Here is a 20,132-nt window from a genome sequence, read left to right on the forward strand (position 1 = left end):
GTATTTATTTATTTGCTGTATTTATACCCTACCCTTCTCACCCCCAAAGGGGGACTCAGGACAGCTTACAAACTATGGCAATATTTTCAATGCCAGATTCAATCAATACAAGTAAAACATAATATTATAAAACTGTAAAAAATATACATATCAATTAAAAAAGTCTTTCAAACGATTAAAAACATATAAAACATATCAAAAGTCTAGCACCAACTGAGTTTTGCAAACATTGAACCAATTGCTTTGCCGATCTTCAATCATACTTAATGAGTACATGCATTTGCATGTGGTTATTTTGTCTCATTTATTAATTTTTATTTTGCAATGCAGATGTTTACTTTGTTGCATAGAAACAGTGCATTCTTGAAAGTGACAGGGAGTGGTTCTGTGAAAGGAATTAGCAGTCACTGAACATCGAGGAATATGCTGTGAAATTTGTTAAAATTGTGCTGTTTTATATTCTCAATAGTCAGCCCTTCATTCTGCCTATCTGTACATCAAGAAGTGATAGATAATGTCAAAAAGGGAAGAACAAATCTCACTTTCACAGTTTTAACTGCACAGGTATATTCTCTATTCTAGTGAAAGGTCTTAATATGGGGCTTCACCAGGAAATTAGCAATTCAAAATCTTGCTTGAAATTGCTTTGCCAGATTTTTTGTAATAAATAGCTGCTATGATTCATTACCACTCATATCCCAAGTTTTTATTAAAAAATGGTTTGAACTGTGATTTAAGACTACTTTAAAGACTAACAAGATTTAATTGACAAAGGACCACAATAATTCCTTACAGGTTTTCCTCTTAATTTAATTTAAAAATAACTACCTAGCCTATGGAATTCACTGGCTTGCCAAGTCAGTAGGTGACTTGGCATAACATACACATACATCTAGCAAGGCTTTCAACTATAAACTTATTAGCACACATCGTTTGCCTTTGCCACAGTTTTTGATTGACTTCAGCAAATCTCACAAAAGTGAGATGATAAAAAGTACACTCCCACAAACATATGGACATCTGAAATCCTTTCCAGCTTTCAGTTCTGTGTGGAGCAGTGTAGTGGTGACAAATTTAACAGTTGTCCAGTGACACAAGAAGTGTTATTTTCTGTTCAATATCTGGGTTTCTGCTTTAAGTTTAGTTTTAATAGCTGAGAACACAAGTTATTTTTACTGTTCTGATACCTATTGAGATGGGATATGGGCCATTACTATGTCATCCTATTTCATCTGGTCCTCTCCTATATAAATCTAGGGATCCATCTTGTAATTATCTGCCATTGCATACCATGTTACCTTAACCTGCCACAGAAATCTGCAGTTGTTGGTCCTGGCATGGTTTGGGTAAAAAATTTTGTTTGAGGCGTGGTTTTACCAGCTGCTTTGAGAGGATGGTGAAATTCAATTGGCTAAAATCTGTGATGATTTCCTGTGGAGCAGACTACCTGGATCAATTTACCACCAATAATTCATATCACACAACAGTGAAGTGCATCTATTTTTATCATCAAACAAAACCTGGGGATACCTAATACTAAAGCCAGTTCCAGCTCAAAACAGGAGGAAATATTTTATTCTGGTAAAATAGGAACTATGTTTTGGAAAGGTTTGGCTAGGACAATTACCAATCTTCTTTTGACAAAACTGTGGAGATAATCACTTGTTTCATGAAAAATCGTGGAGTCTACAGGGTTTGTTTAGGGTTATTTTGTGCTATTATGTTTGTATCTGTTGTTGTGCTGAGGCATTCAATATTTGCCTTTTTTGTTTGTTTTTTGGAATCCACCCTGAGTCCTCTCGGGGAGATAGGGTGGAATATAAGTAAAGTTTTATTATTTTTATTATTACTGGGGATATAATCTGTTGATTGAGATAAAGGAAAATGTTGTGTCTTGATACTGGGAATATGTTTTAAAAATTCTCTTGTTTTATGAATACTGTCTGCAATGTTTTCATTTGCAATATTTAGTGAAATATACTGTAGCTCTTGAGCCTAAGCTTTCTTTTCAGGGGAGATTCCCATGGAAAACCATACCCACATTTCTTTTCAACCAGTGTACTCCTTCTCTTTATTTACCCTTCCTACAGGAAGGACCTGTGTGTTTAATTGCTGGTACCAGAACTTAGGAACACTACTTTGTTGGACTATAACTTATCAGATTCTCCAACATGGATTGGAGATACTGGACACATAGTCCTGAAAATAAATTTTCAAAAGCCTCAGTTGGTGTCATAGGATTTGTTAGGGATATTTCCGCTATTTTCCTCATTCCTCAAGAAGAAGAAAAGAATGCTGTAAAAACTGGTGATACAGACCTATGCATATTGTGTATATTCATTGATTTATTGTTGTTTGTTCCAGAATTGGTGATGCTGCTGGAATGGTGGTCAGGCACTACTTGCACCCTCTACACGGACCCACAGCATTACCACAAGTATGGGAAAGAAAATGCCATCGTAATCCTTAATCACAACTTTGAAATCGACTTTCTCTGTGGTTGGAGCTTTTGTGACAGATTTGGGGTTTTAGGGGTGAGTTTTGTCTGGTATTTCAGCAATTACATTTCATTTTAACTCTGTTTTTACCCAGTTTTTGTCAGCTTATTTGTTCAGAGGAGAGAAGAACTACAACCAAACATGATGTTTTTCTTCAATCCTGTTCAACTCACAGCCAGTCAAGGACCCCCCCCCCCCCCCAAGTAGGCATAAATTGTGGCCTACTAGGTGTTTGACCATACCCTGTTCAAATAGTTCCAAGCAAGCAAAAAAAAAAAAAAACCAAATATATACTATTTATGAAATTCTTAATGAGATATTTTAATAACACATTTAATTGTCCTGGTGTTGATAATTGTGATGTTTGAACCAAAATATAGTGACCAGAGTGATGTCAGGGGATGAGGCCAAGACAGAATAGCAAATTGGACTAAGCACTCGCCACATATAACATATATATACACACAGTACAGAATATTCTGTGTGGACAAAGTTTGGCAGGTAGGATGTATAATTAGGCCTCTCTGACTGCTAGTGCCAGGTTGTGGAATTTCCTTTCCCTATAAATTGTATGAGGCTGAACCATGACTTTTAAAGAAAGCCTTTGTGCTCATATTTCAACAGAATAAGGATGTATTCATTTAACTGCCATGACAGGTTCTTTGTTAAGAGATTGTTGCTATCTGACCAGATGTTTTAAAGTGGTTTTTAAAATCACACTTTATAATAATATTTAGTATTACAATATATTTTAATAAATTAAGCAGTACCTTGAAAACTTTTCATTGAAATGGTAAAATGAGAATGTCTATGTATATATAGTCCCTGATCACTACACATCTATGTTGAATGGACAATTCTCTACTGCCTAGTGCCAATGTTGCAAATTTCATATTTTTTTTCTCCTGAAGATGACAAAAACCTGCAGGTATAACCACTCCAATACTGTGTTCATTCACTAGAGTGGTGTTTCTTAAACTGTGCTCCTCCAGGTGGTTTAGACCTTTGCTCCCAGAAATACCAGCCAGTTTACCAGATGTTAGGAACTGTGGGATCTGAAGTTCAAAACATCTGGAGGAGCACAGTTTGAGAACCACACTAGAGAATTGTGGAAACTGCATTTAATTCTCCCCACTTCTCAGCCCCTTGACCACTTCTAGTCTGTTTCAAAGTAGTGCTGATGATGGCTTTGGAGTGGCAAGATTTAAGAAAATCTTTCAAAACTGCTACCCCGGGATAGCAGTTTTGTTATTTAGTGATTTAGACAGATAGTAATACAGTGTACAGCCCCTGTATATGTAAGAGCAGGAATTTTACAGTTTACCTGCCCTTAAATGGATAGTAAATCTGCCTCAATAGTAAACATAACGTATCCCTTTTTCTTATTCATCTCCTCACTTTGTTTGTCAACCACTGAGTCTTAATTTAATTTCAATAATCTGCTCTGTTACTGCTGTTCTGCCTCAAGGTCAAATATAGAGTGAAATGTATTAGGGCTGGGCGGTTTCGTTTCGTTAATTCGTAATTCGTTAATAATTCGTTAATTTTTTCAATTACAAAACGATAACAAACCATTCTGGAGCAATTATTAAAAAAAACGAATTTTCAAAAACGTTTTGTAAATGCTTTGTATTTCGATATTGTATTCGTTTCGTTATTGTTTTGAGGTCGTTTCGTTATTATTTCCACATGTCTGGGCCAGTTTTATGGTTTAATTAGTGAAAAAAATTATAATATCACACCAACAGTCAACAACAGAGGGAGAGGGAAGCTTCAGAAGGTTTTGGAGGTTTTTTAGCGTATTTCGCGGTCGCATCCGCCATTAACGAATCGATTCGTTATTGTTTCGGAAATCGATTCGTTAATTTTTTACCATTTACGAAATTTCGTAAATATCGAACTTTTTAAAAGGAAAATTTTGTAATTATTTTAAATATCGAAACAAAAAAGCCCCCCAAATACAAATCGATTTTGGAAACAAATTTTTCCGTTGTTACCCAGGCCTAAAATGTATGTGTGTACTTGTTACAAAGAAACAAATACAGGAATAACATTGTTGCAGTTTACCAGTTTTGCACTGTAAGTGTAGAAGCTTCTTTGTTCTCTAGGGGAAAATCAAATTATTTTGGAAAAATCAGACCCTGTACACCTTGTAATCAACAATTGCTTCCAGCTTTCTCAGTCTTTCAGAAAATTGAAATTTAATAATGTGAGGGGGTGAATTTTTATGAAAACAGTGTACTGCTTTAATGCTAAGAGTCTACAGAGAGCTTTTGCAGGAGCAATAATGTTAATGTTAATTGTGAGGACATAAAGAAGAAAGGGAAGAGGATCAAAACATCCCAAAAATAGGAAGGCAGGCCTACTTTCATCAGGTGATGTCCAAATTCATTAGACATCACCTAACTGTGGTGACCAAATGTATTAGTAGATGAAAATGTTTTACCATTTGAATAGGAACAAAACCCTTTGGAATACCATGGAAGAGGAGCCCCAAACATTGAATGACTGCCAAAGATGGGACATAACAGGAACAAATGCTGGTATTTTCCAATGCATTTGCCATGTCTGGAAAATCTCTCTGTATTTTCTCAAGTTGTTTAAATAAATGCATAACTTTTTGATTTTTTTGAACAATTAAGTGTAAAGGTGTAAATGTAGGTAAAATCAGAGATGTTGGTGAGTGTCAAGCCGATGGTACAGGAGGGAGAGATTTGTACAAACAAGTGAGGGATAGATAACTTCCACCAGGGAATAGCATTTCCAGCCTGACTCTGTTTTGTGCTGCCCTCATATTGTCAGATCTGATTAGGAGAGTGATGAGGATGTCAAGAAATTTAACCAATGTGAGATTTTGATGGGTTGAAGTTTTCAGGCATTATATTTCCTGTTAGACTACATAGATTAAAGCTGGTAGAAAATCTGAAAATAAAATAAAATCCTTAAAATAAATAGGCTAAGGTGATATGTTTGTAAAAATAATGGTTTCATTGTACCATGTGAATGTAGTCAATATATTCTTATAAAATGTAGAGCTTATCTGATCTTGAAAGCTAAGCAGAGTAGTCCAGATTAATACTTTGATGAGAGGCAATCTTTGACAACCAGGTGTTGTGGCCTTTTGTTCAGAGGGAGGAACTGGCAAAATCATCTTGCATAAGAAATGTTTTATGTGTGAGTTTTCCACATAATATATAAAACTGAAACCATGGCTTTGAGTATTCAAATGAAAAATGCAATGCACAGGGTTGAAAGCCAGTGAGTTTGCATCTTGCATGATTGATCTTCATTCCTTTTCTTCTTTTTACCAGAGGAATTACATGAGAATGCTTTCAGGCAGTTGCTTCATTGACTTGAAGAATTTACTGCCAACCACGAGGTCAGAAATTCAGTGCTGGTATACTATAAGAGATTGCTCATTCCAGCACATAAGATCAAATAAGAAATTACAGACAAGCATGAAATAGGAAAGTAGAAATCCAAGGAAGCATGGAATATGAATGTTAGAATGTCCAGAACCCCTATTATGTAATTGAGACTAAATTGGCATTAGGTAAACGATGTGATCAAATTGAACAACAAATTGAACAGCAACTTGAACTTGATTTCAATTAGCCTAATATGATGGCAATCTATTAGCACCTCAGTGATCAGTGTGAGACCTATATATGGTAAGAGACAATGGTCGGCTTCCCACTTGTGTTTCTTTTTAATAATAATAATAATAATAATAATAATAATAATAATAATAATAATAGTCTTTATTTTTAACCCTCCACCATCTCCCCAAAGGGGACTCGGGGCAGCTGACATGAGGCCAAGCCCAAAATAATACAACATAATTAGACACAAAATAGCAAATAAATACATCATAACAAAATATATAAAATAACAAATAAAATAAAATAGACAATATAAAATGGCATAGTAAAATCAAACACAAAGGGCAGGCCAGATGTGTGAGATAAAGTGTTAAAGGTTAAAACCCTGGGTGAGATAGGAATGAAAAGTGCATTTATGAGAGAGGAGTACTTCTCTCCCTGCCTTTCCTCCCTTAGAATTTGATGGAGTGGGTTTTTATCATAGGAAAAATGGCCCTAATTTGTGCTGTAAAAGCATGCATTTAATACATGCCAAGGTTAAGTCCTTTCATGCTTTAAAGCATCCCAGTGGTCACTCATAACTCCCTTTTTACTCCCTTGGAAGTATATGAATATTATTAGAAGTGTGATAAATTACATGAGAGGATACTTGATGAAGTGACTGATTGTGACTGCTTAAATTCTTGTGAATGCTATCAATCTGATTGGATATGTAAACATTTCTATATCTTTCTGTTTTATGCAATACCATGCACATAAATCTTCCAACCTGGGTTTAGTTGTATTGTGTTGTAACGTGTTTTCCAATTGTCTGTCCTCCCTCCCTCCCTCCCTCCCTCCCTCCCTCCCTCCCTTCCTTTTGTTCTCAGTATAAAGGGAGGTATGCCGTACTGTTGTGTACATCAACAAAAAGGCTTGTAGATCTTTTCAGCAATAGCAAAAAAGATAGTTAAGGAACAGAAGAAGATCCTGGAGTGCAGTTTATACTGTGTGGCATGGTAGGCTATTCTCCTGACCCCACAGTACAATGGCCGTGAGGCTGAGCAGCTGTCCCCTAATAACACCTTCTGGGAGCAACTCTCCAGGAAGGACTGGATCCACTGCAAAACAATACCTCCAAGGCCCATTCCCGCGAGGCCTCCCAAAAGGATACCATGGTATACAGTATTGAAGGCCGATGAGAGGTCCAGCAGAACCTTTACCAGAAGTGTGATTACACATACATGTTTCTTCATCGCTAGCCCATGCTCCTTGTTGAAGTCGTGGACAAGGCTCACATTGCTGTGCAACTCACGGAGACCATAGAATCCATGATTCATGTATGACTTCTTGAGAAGCAGCTGCTCACGCTCATGCCTAGTTTTGTGGTGTTGGATTCTGAGGTCAATGTGGTGCGGGTGGTGAATATACAAAAAGAAAAATTGGTTTACAAATTAATAGGGTGTGCACAAATTGTTTTAGAGGGGTTGGAAAGATAAAGCAAAATGGACATCGACTAACTGCTATAAGTATATAGTTAATATGTTAAATGTGGAAATAACAAATTACAAATGGAACAATATAGATAAAATTGAAAAGGTTACAGTAACTAATTTAGTAATTATTTAGAGAATGTAATAAGATGTGGAGTGGAAAAATTAAGATTGAGATTGATATTTCAAATGTAGCTTCTGTAGTTTGCTGTATAAATTGCATGTACAAGGAGGGAGTGGGAGTGGGATAAAATAATAAAATAATTAAAAATGTGTTGCAGGCAGTCAAAAAACTAAATTCAGATAGCAGAAACAGATTGAAGTTCTGCTGAAATGCACAAGCCTAATCACTATTAGAATGATCTAGTAATGTGTTGTGTTAATACTCACTCTCCTAGGATGCCTGTTTAACCTTGTGGCTTTCTGTTGAGTTTAGATAACAGGCAACATCTTCCCACATACAGGTTTTTGGGTTATCAGCATCTGCCTGACAACAGAGGTGAACCAGTTTGCAGAGAGAAAATTGGGTGCTTTGTCTTTAAAAGACTTTGGTTTTATACCCTCTCCAGCCTTTTCTTAGCCAATCAGCCAAAGGATCTCACTCCTCTCCCCATTGTTTCATCCAGTGAAAATATTGGTCTTGTCTGTACCCTCAGCTACAATGTGGTAGGCATAATTACCTTCCTCCTAGTCTCAGCTAATCTACCCACCGAGGTTCCTCTTAACTCACAAATCCAGTAATGTTTTCTAGTGTACAAGTTCTTGGGCATTTTTGCTGACATTAGGCCAGTCAGTTGCTTCAATTTTCCCTCACGTGTTCAACTCTTATCTTTATTTATAATCAGGTTGGCTCCGTGCCTGGAGCTAGCATGGGTACGTATTTATAATAGACTACTATCTAATGCATATTCATTATAGTCTGTAAATTTGGCAAAGAATTCTACAAAGCAGTCCAATCTGTTACAATGAATTGATAAAATCCATCATCCCTCTACAGCAGGGACTGCATGTAGTGTAGAACAGTAGTGGGTAAAATTACTAAGTGTCCTGTTACTAAGTGTCCTCCTGGACCATATTTATCTGGCAGAAAAAATTGTTCTCTCTTTTGAAACCCACTGTTGATATTGTATATTTTGTAAGATAAACAGAATATGATTGTGGCCATCATCTCTGAGTGGCATATGACAATCCCTGAAACTACAGTAGACCTTAAAGAGTGATGAGCAAAAAATTGTCTATGGCCTTTGTTCTGCTCTTTTGAGGCTTCTAAATACCACTTCAGGCACAGGCCCATTTAAAAATAAATCCTGTTGACCGGTATCCCCCCCCCCCCCACCAAAAAAAACCCATGAAGAAAGTCCTTCCCCATTTATGAAAACAAACAAAATATACCTCTTCACTCCAGAACACTGTATTATCCCAAAGGGAAACATTTTGGTTTGCTTTAGAGATGGTAGAACTGAAGGGCAGGGGAGGCCTCAGAGGAAAATGACCCCATGGCCTCTACACAGTTGACCACCTTGCCTTAATGTAATGAATTTTAGAGTTGTCATTCACTTCCTATTCTAGAATTATTTCTGCAGAAGGTAATGGCACCCTCTTCGTATATTTGCCAAAGGTGTAGCTATATTATTATTTCTGTCTATCCTTTACCATAGCCCAGGAAGTATTTGATTTTCTGTGGAAACATCCCAGTCTTTTCCCACCTGTTTTGCAGAGTTCCAAAGTCCTTGCAAAGAAGGAACTTTCCTATATGCCGATCATTGGGTGGATGTGGTATTTCCTCGAAATGGTTTTCTGCAAGCGCAAATGGGAGGAGGATCGGAAAACTGTGGTGGAAGGCCTGCTTAATCTCCGAGACTATCCTGAAAACTTCTGGGTAAACATTGGCACACTTTGTTAATAATCAGTTTCACTTTCAGGAGGAACAGGTTACAAATCTTCACTTTTTTACTGTCTCACAATGTAAACAAAGAAAACATTGTAAAGGGTAGACATTGAGGTTTTGTGGTTTTGAACATTTAAAAATGATTTTTTTTACACTTCATAACTTTCTGCGAAAACATTGCAAGCTTTTATATGCTGTGGAAGTCTTGCACACAAAAACACTGTTAGCAAAAATGACAAAAAGTGCTGTTAGTTTAACTCTTGTGCTGAAGTCAAAAATCTTGTGGCAATTTTCCTAAATCTTATTCACTATTTCTTGATGAGGTAAAAATCTTTTTATGTCCTTGAGCCACAAGGATAGGTGGGTAAGAAATTAAATTATTATTATTATTATTATTATTATTATTATTATTTGGACAAGAAAAAATTGGATGCTCTCTACACAGAAACCATAAAATATTTGCATGAATATATTTAATAAAAATGTCTTCCTAGAAGCCATTAAAAATGTAGAACTGTCTGAATGTGGGGCATGTTATGCTCTATATATGTCAAGATACATTAAGTGAAGCTGGTGATTCCTCTTCCATTTTTCTGCTAAAATGCAGGGCAAAGGGCATACTTAAGGGTGAAAATCATTTATCATGTCATAATTAAGGGAAAAAGGAGGTCACCGGTGATGGCGGGCGGCAGCGACAACACCGAGCTGCGCTAGCCATCTGCACAGAATCCTAAGGAATCCTTGGAAAACCCCCCCCTCGAACCATCAAAAATTGGGGGAGGTGAGACCGACACCAAAGGACGAGGTGTTGAGGCCCAGAACCCGAAGAACCAAGGGCTGAGAGACGGGAGAGGCAGGAGGCGGAGGAAGGGAACGCCGAGGAAGGGAACGCCGCGACTGTGGCTGGCCCCCTAAGGAAGATACCTACCAGCGCTGCTGGCCTCTTGGTGAGCTGACTGCCTGGGCATCTCCCGTTGGCGGTTCCGCCGCCGCCTGGGGCCTGGGACCGCTGCGGAGCCCTGTCTAGCCCGGCGTGAGATCTGGCGTGGTTGCCGTCCCGGCCGCCATCTTGCCTGCAGCCGGGCCTTGCTGCTTGCTGCTTGCTGCTGCCGCGGTCAAGGAGAGACTGCATACGGCTCCCTGAGGAGGGTGCTCGCCAGCGCTGCTGCGGGCCTCCTGGCTGGCCGACGGTCCCACCGCCGCCTGGGCCTGGGACCACTGCGTGGGTTCCGTTTGGCCCGACGAGAGCTCTGTCGCGGCCACCGTCGCGGCCGCCATTTTTGCCCGCCCCAGGTCCTAGCGCCGCCGCGCTCTTGGCGAAAGCCTCGCGCTTGACGAAAAGCCTCGGCGTTGGGGGCCTCTTGAGCCCAGGGAGGACCCGGCTGGACGCCTCTGCCACTCCCACAGCTGCCGGATCACCACCAGGCGTAGCTGACGCGGCTGCAATTACCGCGGCCGACACCATCATCGGGCCGCTGCCAGCGCTGTAGCCCAGAGGAGATCGCTGCCTCCTGCCCAGGAAGGGATCGTTGCCTGCAACGGCCCCAGCCACTGGGAGGTGCTGGGCCGACCAGACCATCGCCAGCCCGCCGCTGGACCGCAGCCACCAGGCCCCCACGGTAGCTAGGCCGCAACTGCAGTGAGGCCGCCACTGCGGCCCCCTCCATCAGGCTGCTGCGGAGTGGTGGCCTCCTTCCATCAGGCCGCTGCGGAGTGGTGGCCTCCTTCCATCAGGCCGCTGCGGAGTGGTGGCCTCCTTCCATCAGGCCGCTGCGGAGTGGTGGCCTCCTTCCATCAGGCCGCTGCGGAGTGGTGGCCTCCTTTGCCGCCAGGCCGTTGCCGCCGCCGCCCGACGAGACTATTACCATCCCGTTGGGACCGGCTGAACGATTCGCCGGTCTGTCGCCATTGCCGTGGCTGGGGGGGCCATCGCCGCCTTTCCATCTTACGATCCAGCCCCTCTTCCATCAGGCGGCTGTGGATTCACGGCCCCTCCCCGGCCCAAACTCCACCAGGGCAAAGCAACAAGTTGGGTAGACCCTTGTGCTGACCGTCTTTGTGTGGACCTCTCTTGTGTTGACCTTTAAGCTTGTGTAGATCTTTAAGCTGTGCTGACCGTCTTTGTGTGGACCTCTCTTGTGTTGACCTTTAAGCTTGTGTAGATCTTAAGCTGGCTTTTTTGCTGGTATTTACTGAGCAGAATGTGATTAACCATCTGTGCTGCCCACCCCCGAGTTATCAACTCCGGAAGCATATCCGCTGGTTTACCAACCGTCTAAAGTCTCATCGGGGTCATAGCAATATTTAGTTAACTACCACCATTATCACCCATAAGGGGTAATCGTATAATATCAACTAGCACTTTCCTGGTAGTCATTGTTGCCATCTGTCATCATTGTAATAAGAACGATTTAGAGCACCTAGGCACCTGCCATCTGCTGCTAGATTGCACCAGCACTTTCGCCCTTTCCCTGTCCCTCTGTGCCGCACTTTATATCGATAAGTAGAGCACTTTAGACCTAGCACTTTATTAATTGTGCCTTTGAATGTGTGTTGCTGCTAATTAATTTACGATCATTCACGCTCACCGACGGACTGCTCCTGAAATCTATGCACTTTAAGAACTGGTCTATTGAAGCAGTCGGAATATCGACTACCACCCGTATTGCTGCTACCCATGTGGTCCCCTGCCCCCCTTTGGGTACTGTTTATGTTGCTCTGGTGTGGGGGAGGGGGCAGAAGAGGAGGTGGCCCGGAGCCTGTGATGGAGAGTGTGGTGGGGAGGGGGGGGGGAGGGGGAGGAGGGATGCTGGCAAGAACCAATAAACATAACAACAAGCGTAGGAGAAAGTAATCTTATAGCTCATAACTGCGGCATGGAGCGGGGGAGGTGTTCCACTAGCCGAGGGGTCCCCATAGAGGTCGTGGTGGGAAGGAGGAGATGCGGGAGAAGGAGACCTCGAATTCGGCCTAATTCGGACCGCTTTTCCAAATTAACTATCCCCAATAGGTCTCCTAAGGTAATTTGGTGTAACCAGGTGAGCGGGCCCTCTGGCTTGAAGGTGGTGTTGTTGAACGCCAGGTCTGTCAACGGAAAAACAACTTGGATTCAGGACTTAATCCTGGAGGAGCGGGCAGATCTGGCGTGCATCACGGAGACCTGGTTGGATGAAGCGGGGGGCGTGAATCTCTCCCAGCTTTGTCCTCCAGGTTTCTCCGTGCAACACCAACCAAGAGCCGGAGGACGGGGAGGCGGGGTCGCAGTGGTCTATAGAGATACCATCCATCTAACCAGGAGCCCCATCCCGCAGACCACAAATTTTGAATGCGTCCACCTGAGGGTGGGTGACCGGGACAGAATAGGGATTCTGTTAGTGTACCGTCCACCTCGCTGCACTACAGTCTCCCTACCTGAGCTAGCGGGGGTGGTCTCGAGCCTGGCGGTGGAGTCCCAACGGCTTCTGGTGCTGGGGGACTTCAACATCCACGCCGAGGCAACCCTCACAGGTGCGGCTCAGGACTTCATGTCCGCCATGGCAACCATGGGGCTGTCCCAACAAATAACTGGCCCCACCCACTGTGCTGGACACACATTGGACTTGGTTTTCTGCCAGGGATGGGAGCAGGGTGGCGGTGTGGAGGAGTTGTCCATCTCTCCGTTGCCGTGGTCCGACCACTTCCTGATTAGATTTAGGCTCACTGCGCCCCCTAACCTCCGCAAGGGTGGAGGACCCATTAAGATGGTCCGCCCCAGGAGGCTAATGGATCCGAATGGATTCCTGACGGCTCTTGGGGAGTTTCCCGCCACCGCGGTAGGTGATCGTGTCGAGGCCTTGGTCGCTCTCTGGAATGGGGAGATGACCAGGGCTATTGACAAGATCGCTCCGGAACGTCCCCTCTCAAGTAACCGAGCTAAACCAGCTCCTTGGTTTACTGAGGAACTGGCAGCGATGAAGCGAAGGAAGAGGGTTCTAGAGAGCGTGTGGCGATCAGACCCAAGCGAGCCAAACCGAACACGGTTTGTGTCCTTCTTAAGGGCATATGCCGTGGCAATAAGAGCCGCAAAGAAAACTTTCTTTGCGGCCACTATTGCGTCTGCAAAAAACCGTCCGGCGGAGTTGTTCCGGGTTGTCAGAGGTCTTTTAACTCCCCCTATCTCAGGTGGGAGCCCTGACAACTCGGCAGCGCGCTGTGAAGCATTTGCTCGGTTCTTTGCAGACAAAGTCGCTTTGATCCGTTCTGGGCTGGACGCCACATTAGATGCAGCCTCCGTGGATGTGACACAAGCACCTGCTTGTCCGATTTTGTTGGATTCTTTTCAGTTTGTGAAACCCGAGGATGTGGACAAGATACTTGGAGGAATGAGACCCACCACGTCCATCCTAGACCCCTGCCCATCCTGGCTTCTGAAGGAGGCCAGAGGGGGATTGGCCGAGTGGGTAACGGTGGTGGTTAATGCCTCCCTTCGGGAAGGCAAGATTCCAGCGAGCCTAAAACAGGCTGTTATAAAGCCGCTGTTGAAGAAACCATCACTTGACCCCACTAAATTGGACAACTTTCGGCCTGTTTCCAATCTTCCCTTCTTGGGCAAAGTCATGGAAAGCGTGGTGGCCTCACAACTCCAGGTATTCTTGAGAGACACGGATTATCTGGATCCGGCACAGTCTGGTTTCAGACCGGGACATGGTACCGAGACGGTCTTGGTCGCCTTAGTGGATGATCTGCGCCGGGAGCTAGACAGGGGGAGTGTGTCCCTGTTGGTGCTCCTGGACCTCTCAGCGGCCTTCGATACCGTCGACCACGGTATTCTTCTGGGGCGCCTTGCAGAGATGGGTCTTGGGGGCACTGCTTTGCAGTGGCTCCAGTCATTTCTGGAGGGTCGTACTCAGATGGTGTTACTGGGGGACTCCTGTTCAACGCCGCAGCCGTTGACCTGTGGCGTTCCTCAGGGTTCCATCTTGTCCCCCTTGTTGTTTAACATCTACATGAAGCCGCTGGGTGAGATCATCCGGAGTTTCGGGGTGCGGTGTCACCTGTACGCAGATGACGTCCAACTCTGTCACTCCTTCCCACCTGCTACTAAGGAGGCCGTCGAAGTCCTGAACCGGTGCCTGGCCGCTGTAATGGTCTGGATGAGGGCGAACAAACTGAAACTAAATCCAGACAAGACAGAGGTACTCCTGGTCAGTCGCAAGGCCGAACAGGGTATAGGGTTACAGCCTGTGCTGGACGGGGTCGCACTCCCCTTGAAGGCGCAGGTTCGCAGCTTGGGTGTGACCCTGGACTCATCGCTGAGCCTGGAGCCCCAGGTTTCAGCGGTGACCAGGGGAGCATTTGCACAGCTTAGGCTCGTGCGCCAGCTGCGCCCGTATCTTGGGAAGTCTGACTTGGCCACGGTGGTACACGCTTTGGTCACATCCCGCCTCGACTACTGCAACGCTCTCTACGTGGGGCTGCCCTTGAAGACGGCCCGGAAGCTTCAGCTAGTCCAGCGCGCGGCAGCCATGTTGTTAACGGGAGCAGGACGCAGAGAGCATACAACGCCCCTGCTGTCCCAGCTCCACTGGCTGCCGATTTGCTACCGGGCCCAATTTAAGGTGCTGGTGTTATCCTACAAAGCCCTAAACGGTTCCGGCCCAAAATACCTTGCAGACCGCATCTCGGCCTACGAGCCCACGAGGGCCTTGAGATCATCCGGGGAGGCCCTTCTCTCGGTCCCGCCTGCCTCACAGGCACGTCTGGCGGGGACGAGGGAGCGGGCCTTCTCGGTGGTGGCCCCCCGGCTGTGGAACACCCTCCCTGCTGAAGTTAGACAGGCGCCCTCCTTGATGGCCTTTCGTAGGGGCCTGAAAACATGGCTCTTCGAGCAGGCCTTCAACTGAGTGTATCTTGGAATGACACTGGAATGAACTAGGACTACGAATTTCGGCTATGACCCCAGGACTTGACGAAGCGGATTTTTAGTATAGTATATGTTATGTTGTATTTGTCCGGTTTGTATTGTCGCGACTCACTGTATACTGTCTTTCTTTGTCGTTGTTCACCGCCCCGAGTCGCCTTCGGGCTGAGAGGGGCGGTCAATAAATGCAATAAATAAATAAATAAATAAATAAATAAAAAGAATTTCTTCAGAATTTTCAGCAGTCATAGACACTAGGAAGAAGTCTTTATATCTTTATTTTCCTATGCATCTGATCTATTTGCCAGTTAGATGTTTCTTTATTATTGTCTATATCATAACTTCTTAAACTGTGGATCTTGACCTCAAATGAGTTCCCCTTAGCTCATTGTTGGGGTCCAGAATTTTTTTTCTGAATGTCATCCAATGGCTGCTTTAAACATTTATATAAATCTCTTGTGGAGTGTTTACAGTGGACTCTGCAGATGATGCCTCTCATCTGTACTTCATAAAAAGAAAAATCACCCTGTTTAGCAAGCCTTGCAAGTGCTGATTTGTTATCAGTAAAGGTTTGATTTTTATACGTATTTTATATACCTATGTATCCAAGGTTATGTAAACATATCTCAGGCCAAAAGGGGTCTTGAGTGGAAAAAATTAAGAAGCCTTGGTCTATACGGCCAAATCGTTTGCATTTTACAGACTTCTCTGGTGTGGTCTAGATCAGGAATGGCAAACTAAAGATCAATAGGTTGCACTTCATTGTCTCCAGTCCCCTTCCTACAACACCTTATGGGTCTAACAAGCTGCCTCTGTGCAGGCAGGAGAGGAGAATTGTCTTCTCATTTTTCGCTCAGAATGGCCCATACTGGCTTCATTTGGCTCTCAGCCAGGTTATTTATTTATTTATAAATGGCATTGATACATAACTTTACTTTTTCTTATTGCACAGTGAGTATTCATTCACAGCAGAATAGTATAGTGATTTTGTCATGCATCTGAAACAGGACTCTGTAATGTTTTTTGCTCCCTGGTTCTCTGCATTTTTAGCCAATCCAGCTTCTGAAGCTTAGTGCTTATTATGCTTTAGTATACAGGTGCCGTTTGGTAATTTATCTCCAGTGCTGCCTGAATGCGAATCTGTAGTGATCATTTGTTTTCTTCTGGGCCAACCATCCACCAGGACACAGTAAAATAATTTGTTTCACATTTTTAGTGGTTGTTGCTGCTGTTGTTCCCATTTATTTTCCTTATCAAACTGCTTCTTCCTTTCTTTTCCTCTTTCAGTTTTTAATTCACTGTGAAGGCACAAGATTCACAGAGCAAAAACACGAAATCAGCATGCAGGTGGCGGAAGCTAAAGGACTCCCCAAGCTCAAATACCATCTCCTGCCACGGACAAAGGGATTTGCTGTCACCGTCCAGTGTTTGAGAAATGTAGGTAAGGAATGGCACACAGAAGAAATTATAAGTCATTTAAAATGTGTTTGCACTGGCTGCTGTATCCCACAATGGAATAGGTATCTAGAACTGAAGAAGAATTTGAAATGAGATGGTTGTGTTTTCCAGGCACAGTATGTCACAGCAAACGAGATCTATATGCTGGATATCGTATCACAAAATCACAAGTCCAACACTTGTTGTTGTTATTATTATCGAAGGCTTTCATGGCGGGAATCACTGGGTTGTTGTAGGTTTTTTTCAGGCTATATGGCCATGTTCTAGAGGCATGGCCATATAGCCCGAAAAAACCTACAATAACCCATTGTTATTATTATTATTTTATTATTATTAGTTCTGTAGCCTCTGAAGAAGGACATTGAAGCATATCCATAGGCTTTTTCCTAGATTAGACCATCTATTGAGCACTTAAGAGATGTAGCTCACTGCCCCACTTTTTTCTATGGACAGGACAATAACCACTATATCTCACATTTCCACTCCCTGACACCTTTCTTTTTTTTCTTAAAGCACTTTTGGTATTAATGGCTTTGGAAGCTAAATAAGATGCAGTGATATTTTAGGGCAATTTCACCTGTATAATTTAGGAATTCTTAATGCATATCCTCCACTCTTTGGTGCTTTGTTCAAGGGCATGTCATGTATCGTATCGTGCCTTACAAACCAAGAGCTACTTTTGAACTGCTGTGTCTGGATGAAATGTCAACATATCATATCATATAGTGTGTGCTGTCGCACGCTGGGCCTGTACATTAAACCGTACACAGGACATAAATTCTCTGTGCCCAACGGGACGCCGGGGCTGCCTCAGAATAAAGGCCCTTAGATTCCCCCAAACAGAGTCTTTAGAATGCTTAAAGTAAGTCCAACAAAGTTCTTTTATTAAGGAACAAACAGGTACTTTAACGGTTTTCTTAAGTCTATAGGCTCTTTCAATCTTGTCCACCAGGAACAGGCACTGTCTTCTTAACTGTAACTAACTGATGGGGAAATCCTAGCTTCTAATCTGGGCAGTCTGTACTTGCCTCTGTTGACGTGGAGCCCCTGCACCCGGTACCAACTGCGTCTGGCTTCCGCGAGTGACCCTTGCCTCAACAGAGCTCTGTAGACCTCCGGGGAAAAAGAAGGAGTTCAGGTTGCTGTGATGGCCGGCTGGAGTCCCTCAGCCAAGCTGTGGCTGTATGTCTCCTGGCCAAGCCGTAGGGCTGTATAACCCCGGCCAAGCTGTAAAAGACGAAGCTTTTCTACAGGAGCCACTTCGTTCTATGTCCTGTGCGAAAGGCTTCTCTGTGAGGACTAACTCAAAATGGCTTTTTTCCCTCCAAAACTCAACAAGGGGCGGGATCAGGGAACCTAACTATAACTGGCAGGTGGCTTACCCTATAAATGCAAATTATAACAGGAAACCCCCTGCTGCAAAATCCCAAGCATGGGATTGCACTCAAACATTTAAACACAGCAAATACATCTGGAGCTCCTGGAACAGCTGTTCCAGAACATAGTGTCTTCCCTTTTCTCATCCATTTTTTGTATTTGCATATTTAGTCTTGAACAAAGTAATATTAGCTGTGCTGAAAGGTAAAAGGTATGTCATATTTAGATTTTTTTTACTCTTCCCGGTGGGAAATGTCAGCATTTTCCACCCTGGGTGAAATGTGATTTTAAAAATCTAGGAAATGTTTCGTGTTAGTATGAAATGATTGCTTGTCGATGATAAGTGTCCCGTTAAACTGTGATAGGAGGATAATGAGAATGGACAGGCTCAATTGTGAATTGACTTGATCTCATTAGTCTTAGTTATTGGCAGTTGAGGAAGCACCACTGTTCTTTCCTTTTGAAGGATTGTTTTAACTGGTACATGAAGCTTTCTCAGCCTTCCTTCCTCTGATCTCTAATTCAGGTTGTCACTTCACTTTCCATTACAGCTTTACAGCTACTGCTGCCATGGTAGCAGTTATTGGATTACCCATCACTTCCTGAAAGTGAAAGCAAGGTTAACCTTTGAAGGCCCCTTTTTCATGGTTATATTTTGCAACATTTCAGATCCACTGAGTTTCTGGAGTTGCTGTCTTTTTTCTGCATTAACTCTGGCTTTTGGTTGTAAAGAGCTGTAAAAGAAGCTTTAAATAAATTGTATTTTAATCTAACTTCTGTCATTCTCTCCCAGGCAGCTCTATCCAAGCTTGTCACTTTTTTTAAAAAAAGAAGCAAATAAACTATAAGCTGTTTTTTTGTGAGTTTTCCGGGCTGTATGGCCATGTTCCAGAAGCATTCTCTCCTGATGTTTCACCTGCATCAATGGCAGGCATTCTAAGAGGCTGTGAGGTCTGTTGGAAACTAGGAAAATTGGGTTTATGTAACTGTGGCATGTGCAGGGTGGGAGAAAGAACTCTTGTCTGTTTGAGGTAGGTGTGAATGTTGCAATTGGCCATCTTGATTAGCATTTAATCATTCTGGCAGTAAGAAGGCAGACCTTAAAACTGCTAGGCCATTAAATGGTAATCAAGGTGGCCAGTTGTAACATTTCCACAGATATCATTTTAGTACACCATTACATATAATGCGACTTGAGCATCCCCAGATTTTGTTATCTACACAGTAAGTCCCAGAACCAAAACCCAACAGGACCCCCCTTGTAAGATTTTATGCCAAATCAATTTATACATAACATATTTTGTGTTCCTTGGGTAATAAACTTTCAAAATCATATTTCCAAATGTTAGCAGACTTTTCCCATTGTTTCCCTTAAAAAACAAAACATAGAAAACATACCCAACATCAAGGAGCTCTGGTCAATGTTGGCTTTAGTCACACAATCACATAATCAACTTCACTGTGTATCTCCCTGGGGTCAACAGCAAGAACTGCTCTCAGTGGTATTTCCTTGGTATTTGATAGATTTGGAATCCTCCTTTTGACTGAACTAAACTCTTGGAAAGGGATGAAAATACTGGTATACAGGCACCCGACTTACATATGACTCATATTGAAGAACTGGGGTTAGACAACGGGAAGTGAGAGAAATCCACCCCTTGGAAGGGAAATTCACCCCTGAAAGAGTTATAATGGGGGAAAGGTGTCTCTGCTGAAGCTTTCTCACAAATCCTTGTTTCCACAACAAGCCAAATTTTTCAAAATCCAGTTATCACAGGGACAGAAAGTGAGGTGAAATCTTCTGAAAAGGGACACACAGCAAAACAAACACCACAGGCATGTTAACCCTTCCCTATGCTATTCAAAGCTATAGAGAGTGAAGGGGAGAGGGAGAAGGTGGAGGTATACTTAAAAATGTACTTGTTCTGACTTACAAAT

General features: G+C 43.0%; 1 protein-coding gene across 3 annotated transcripts in view; it reads left to right on the forward strand.

Moving 5' to 3' along the window:
• AGPAT4 (1-acylglycerol-3-phosphate O-acyltransferase 4) overlaps positions 1-20,132 on the forward strand; it is a 67,404-nt gene that overhangs the window by 31,486 nt on the left and 15,786 nt on the right. For all 3 annotated transcript variants that reach the window (XM_060753685.2, XM_060753686.2, XM_060753688.2), the window contains 3 exons: positions 2,365-2,534; positions 9,290-9,451; positions 16,647-16,800. In XM_060753685.2, the coding sequence (XP_060609668.2) occupies positions 2,365-2,534; positions 9,290-9,451; positions 16,647-16,800 (486 nt within the window). The remainder of the gene's footprint in view (positions 1-2,364; positions 2,535-9,289; positions 9,452-16,646; positions 16,801-20,132) is intronic.

Source organism: Anolis sagrei, chromosome 1 (genome assembly GCF_037176765.1).
Source record: "Anolis sagrei isolate rAnoSag1 chromosome 1, rAnoSag1.mat, whole genome shotgun sequence".
NCBI lineage: Eukaryota > Metazoa > Chordata > Lepidosauria > Squamata > Dactyloidae > Anolis > Anolis sagrei.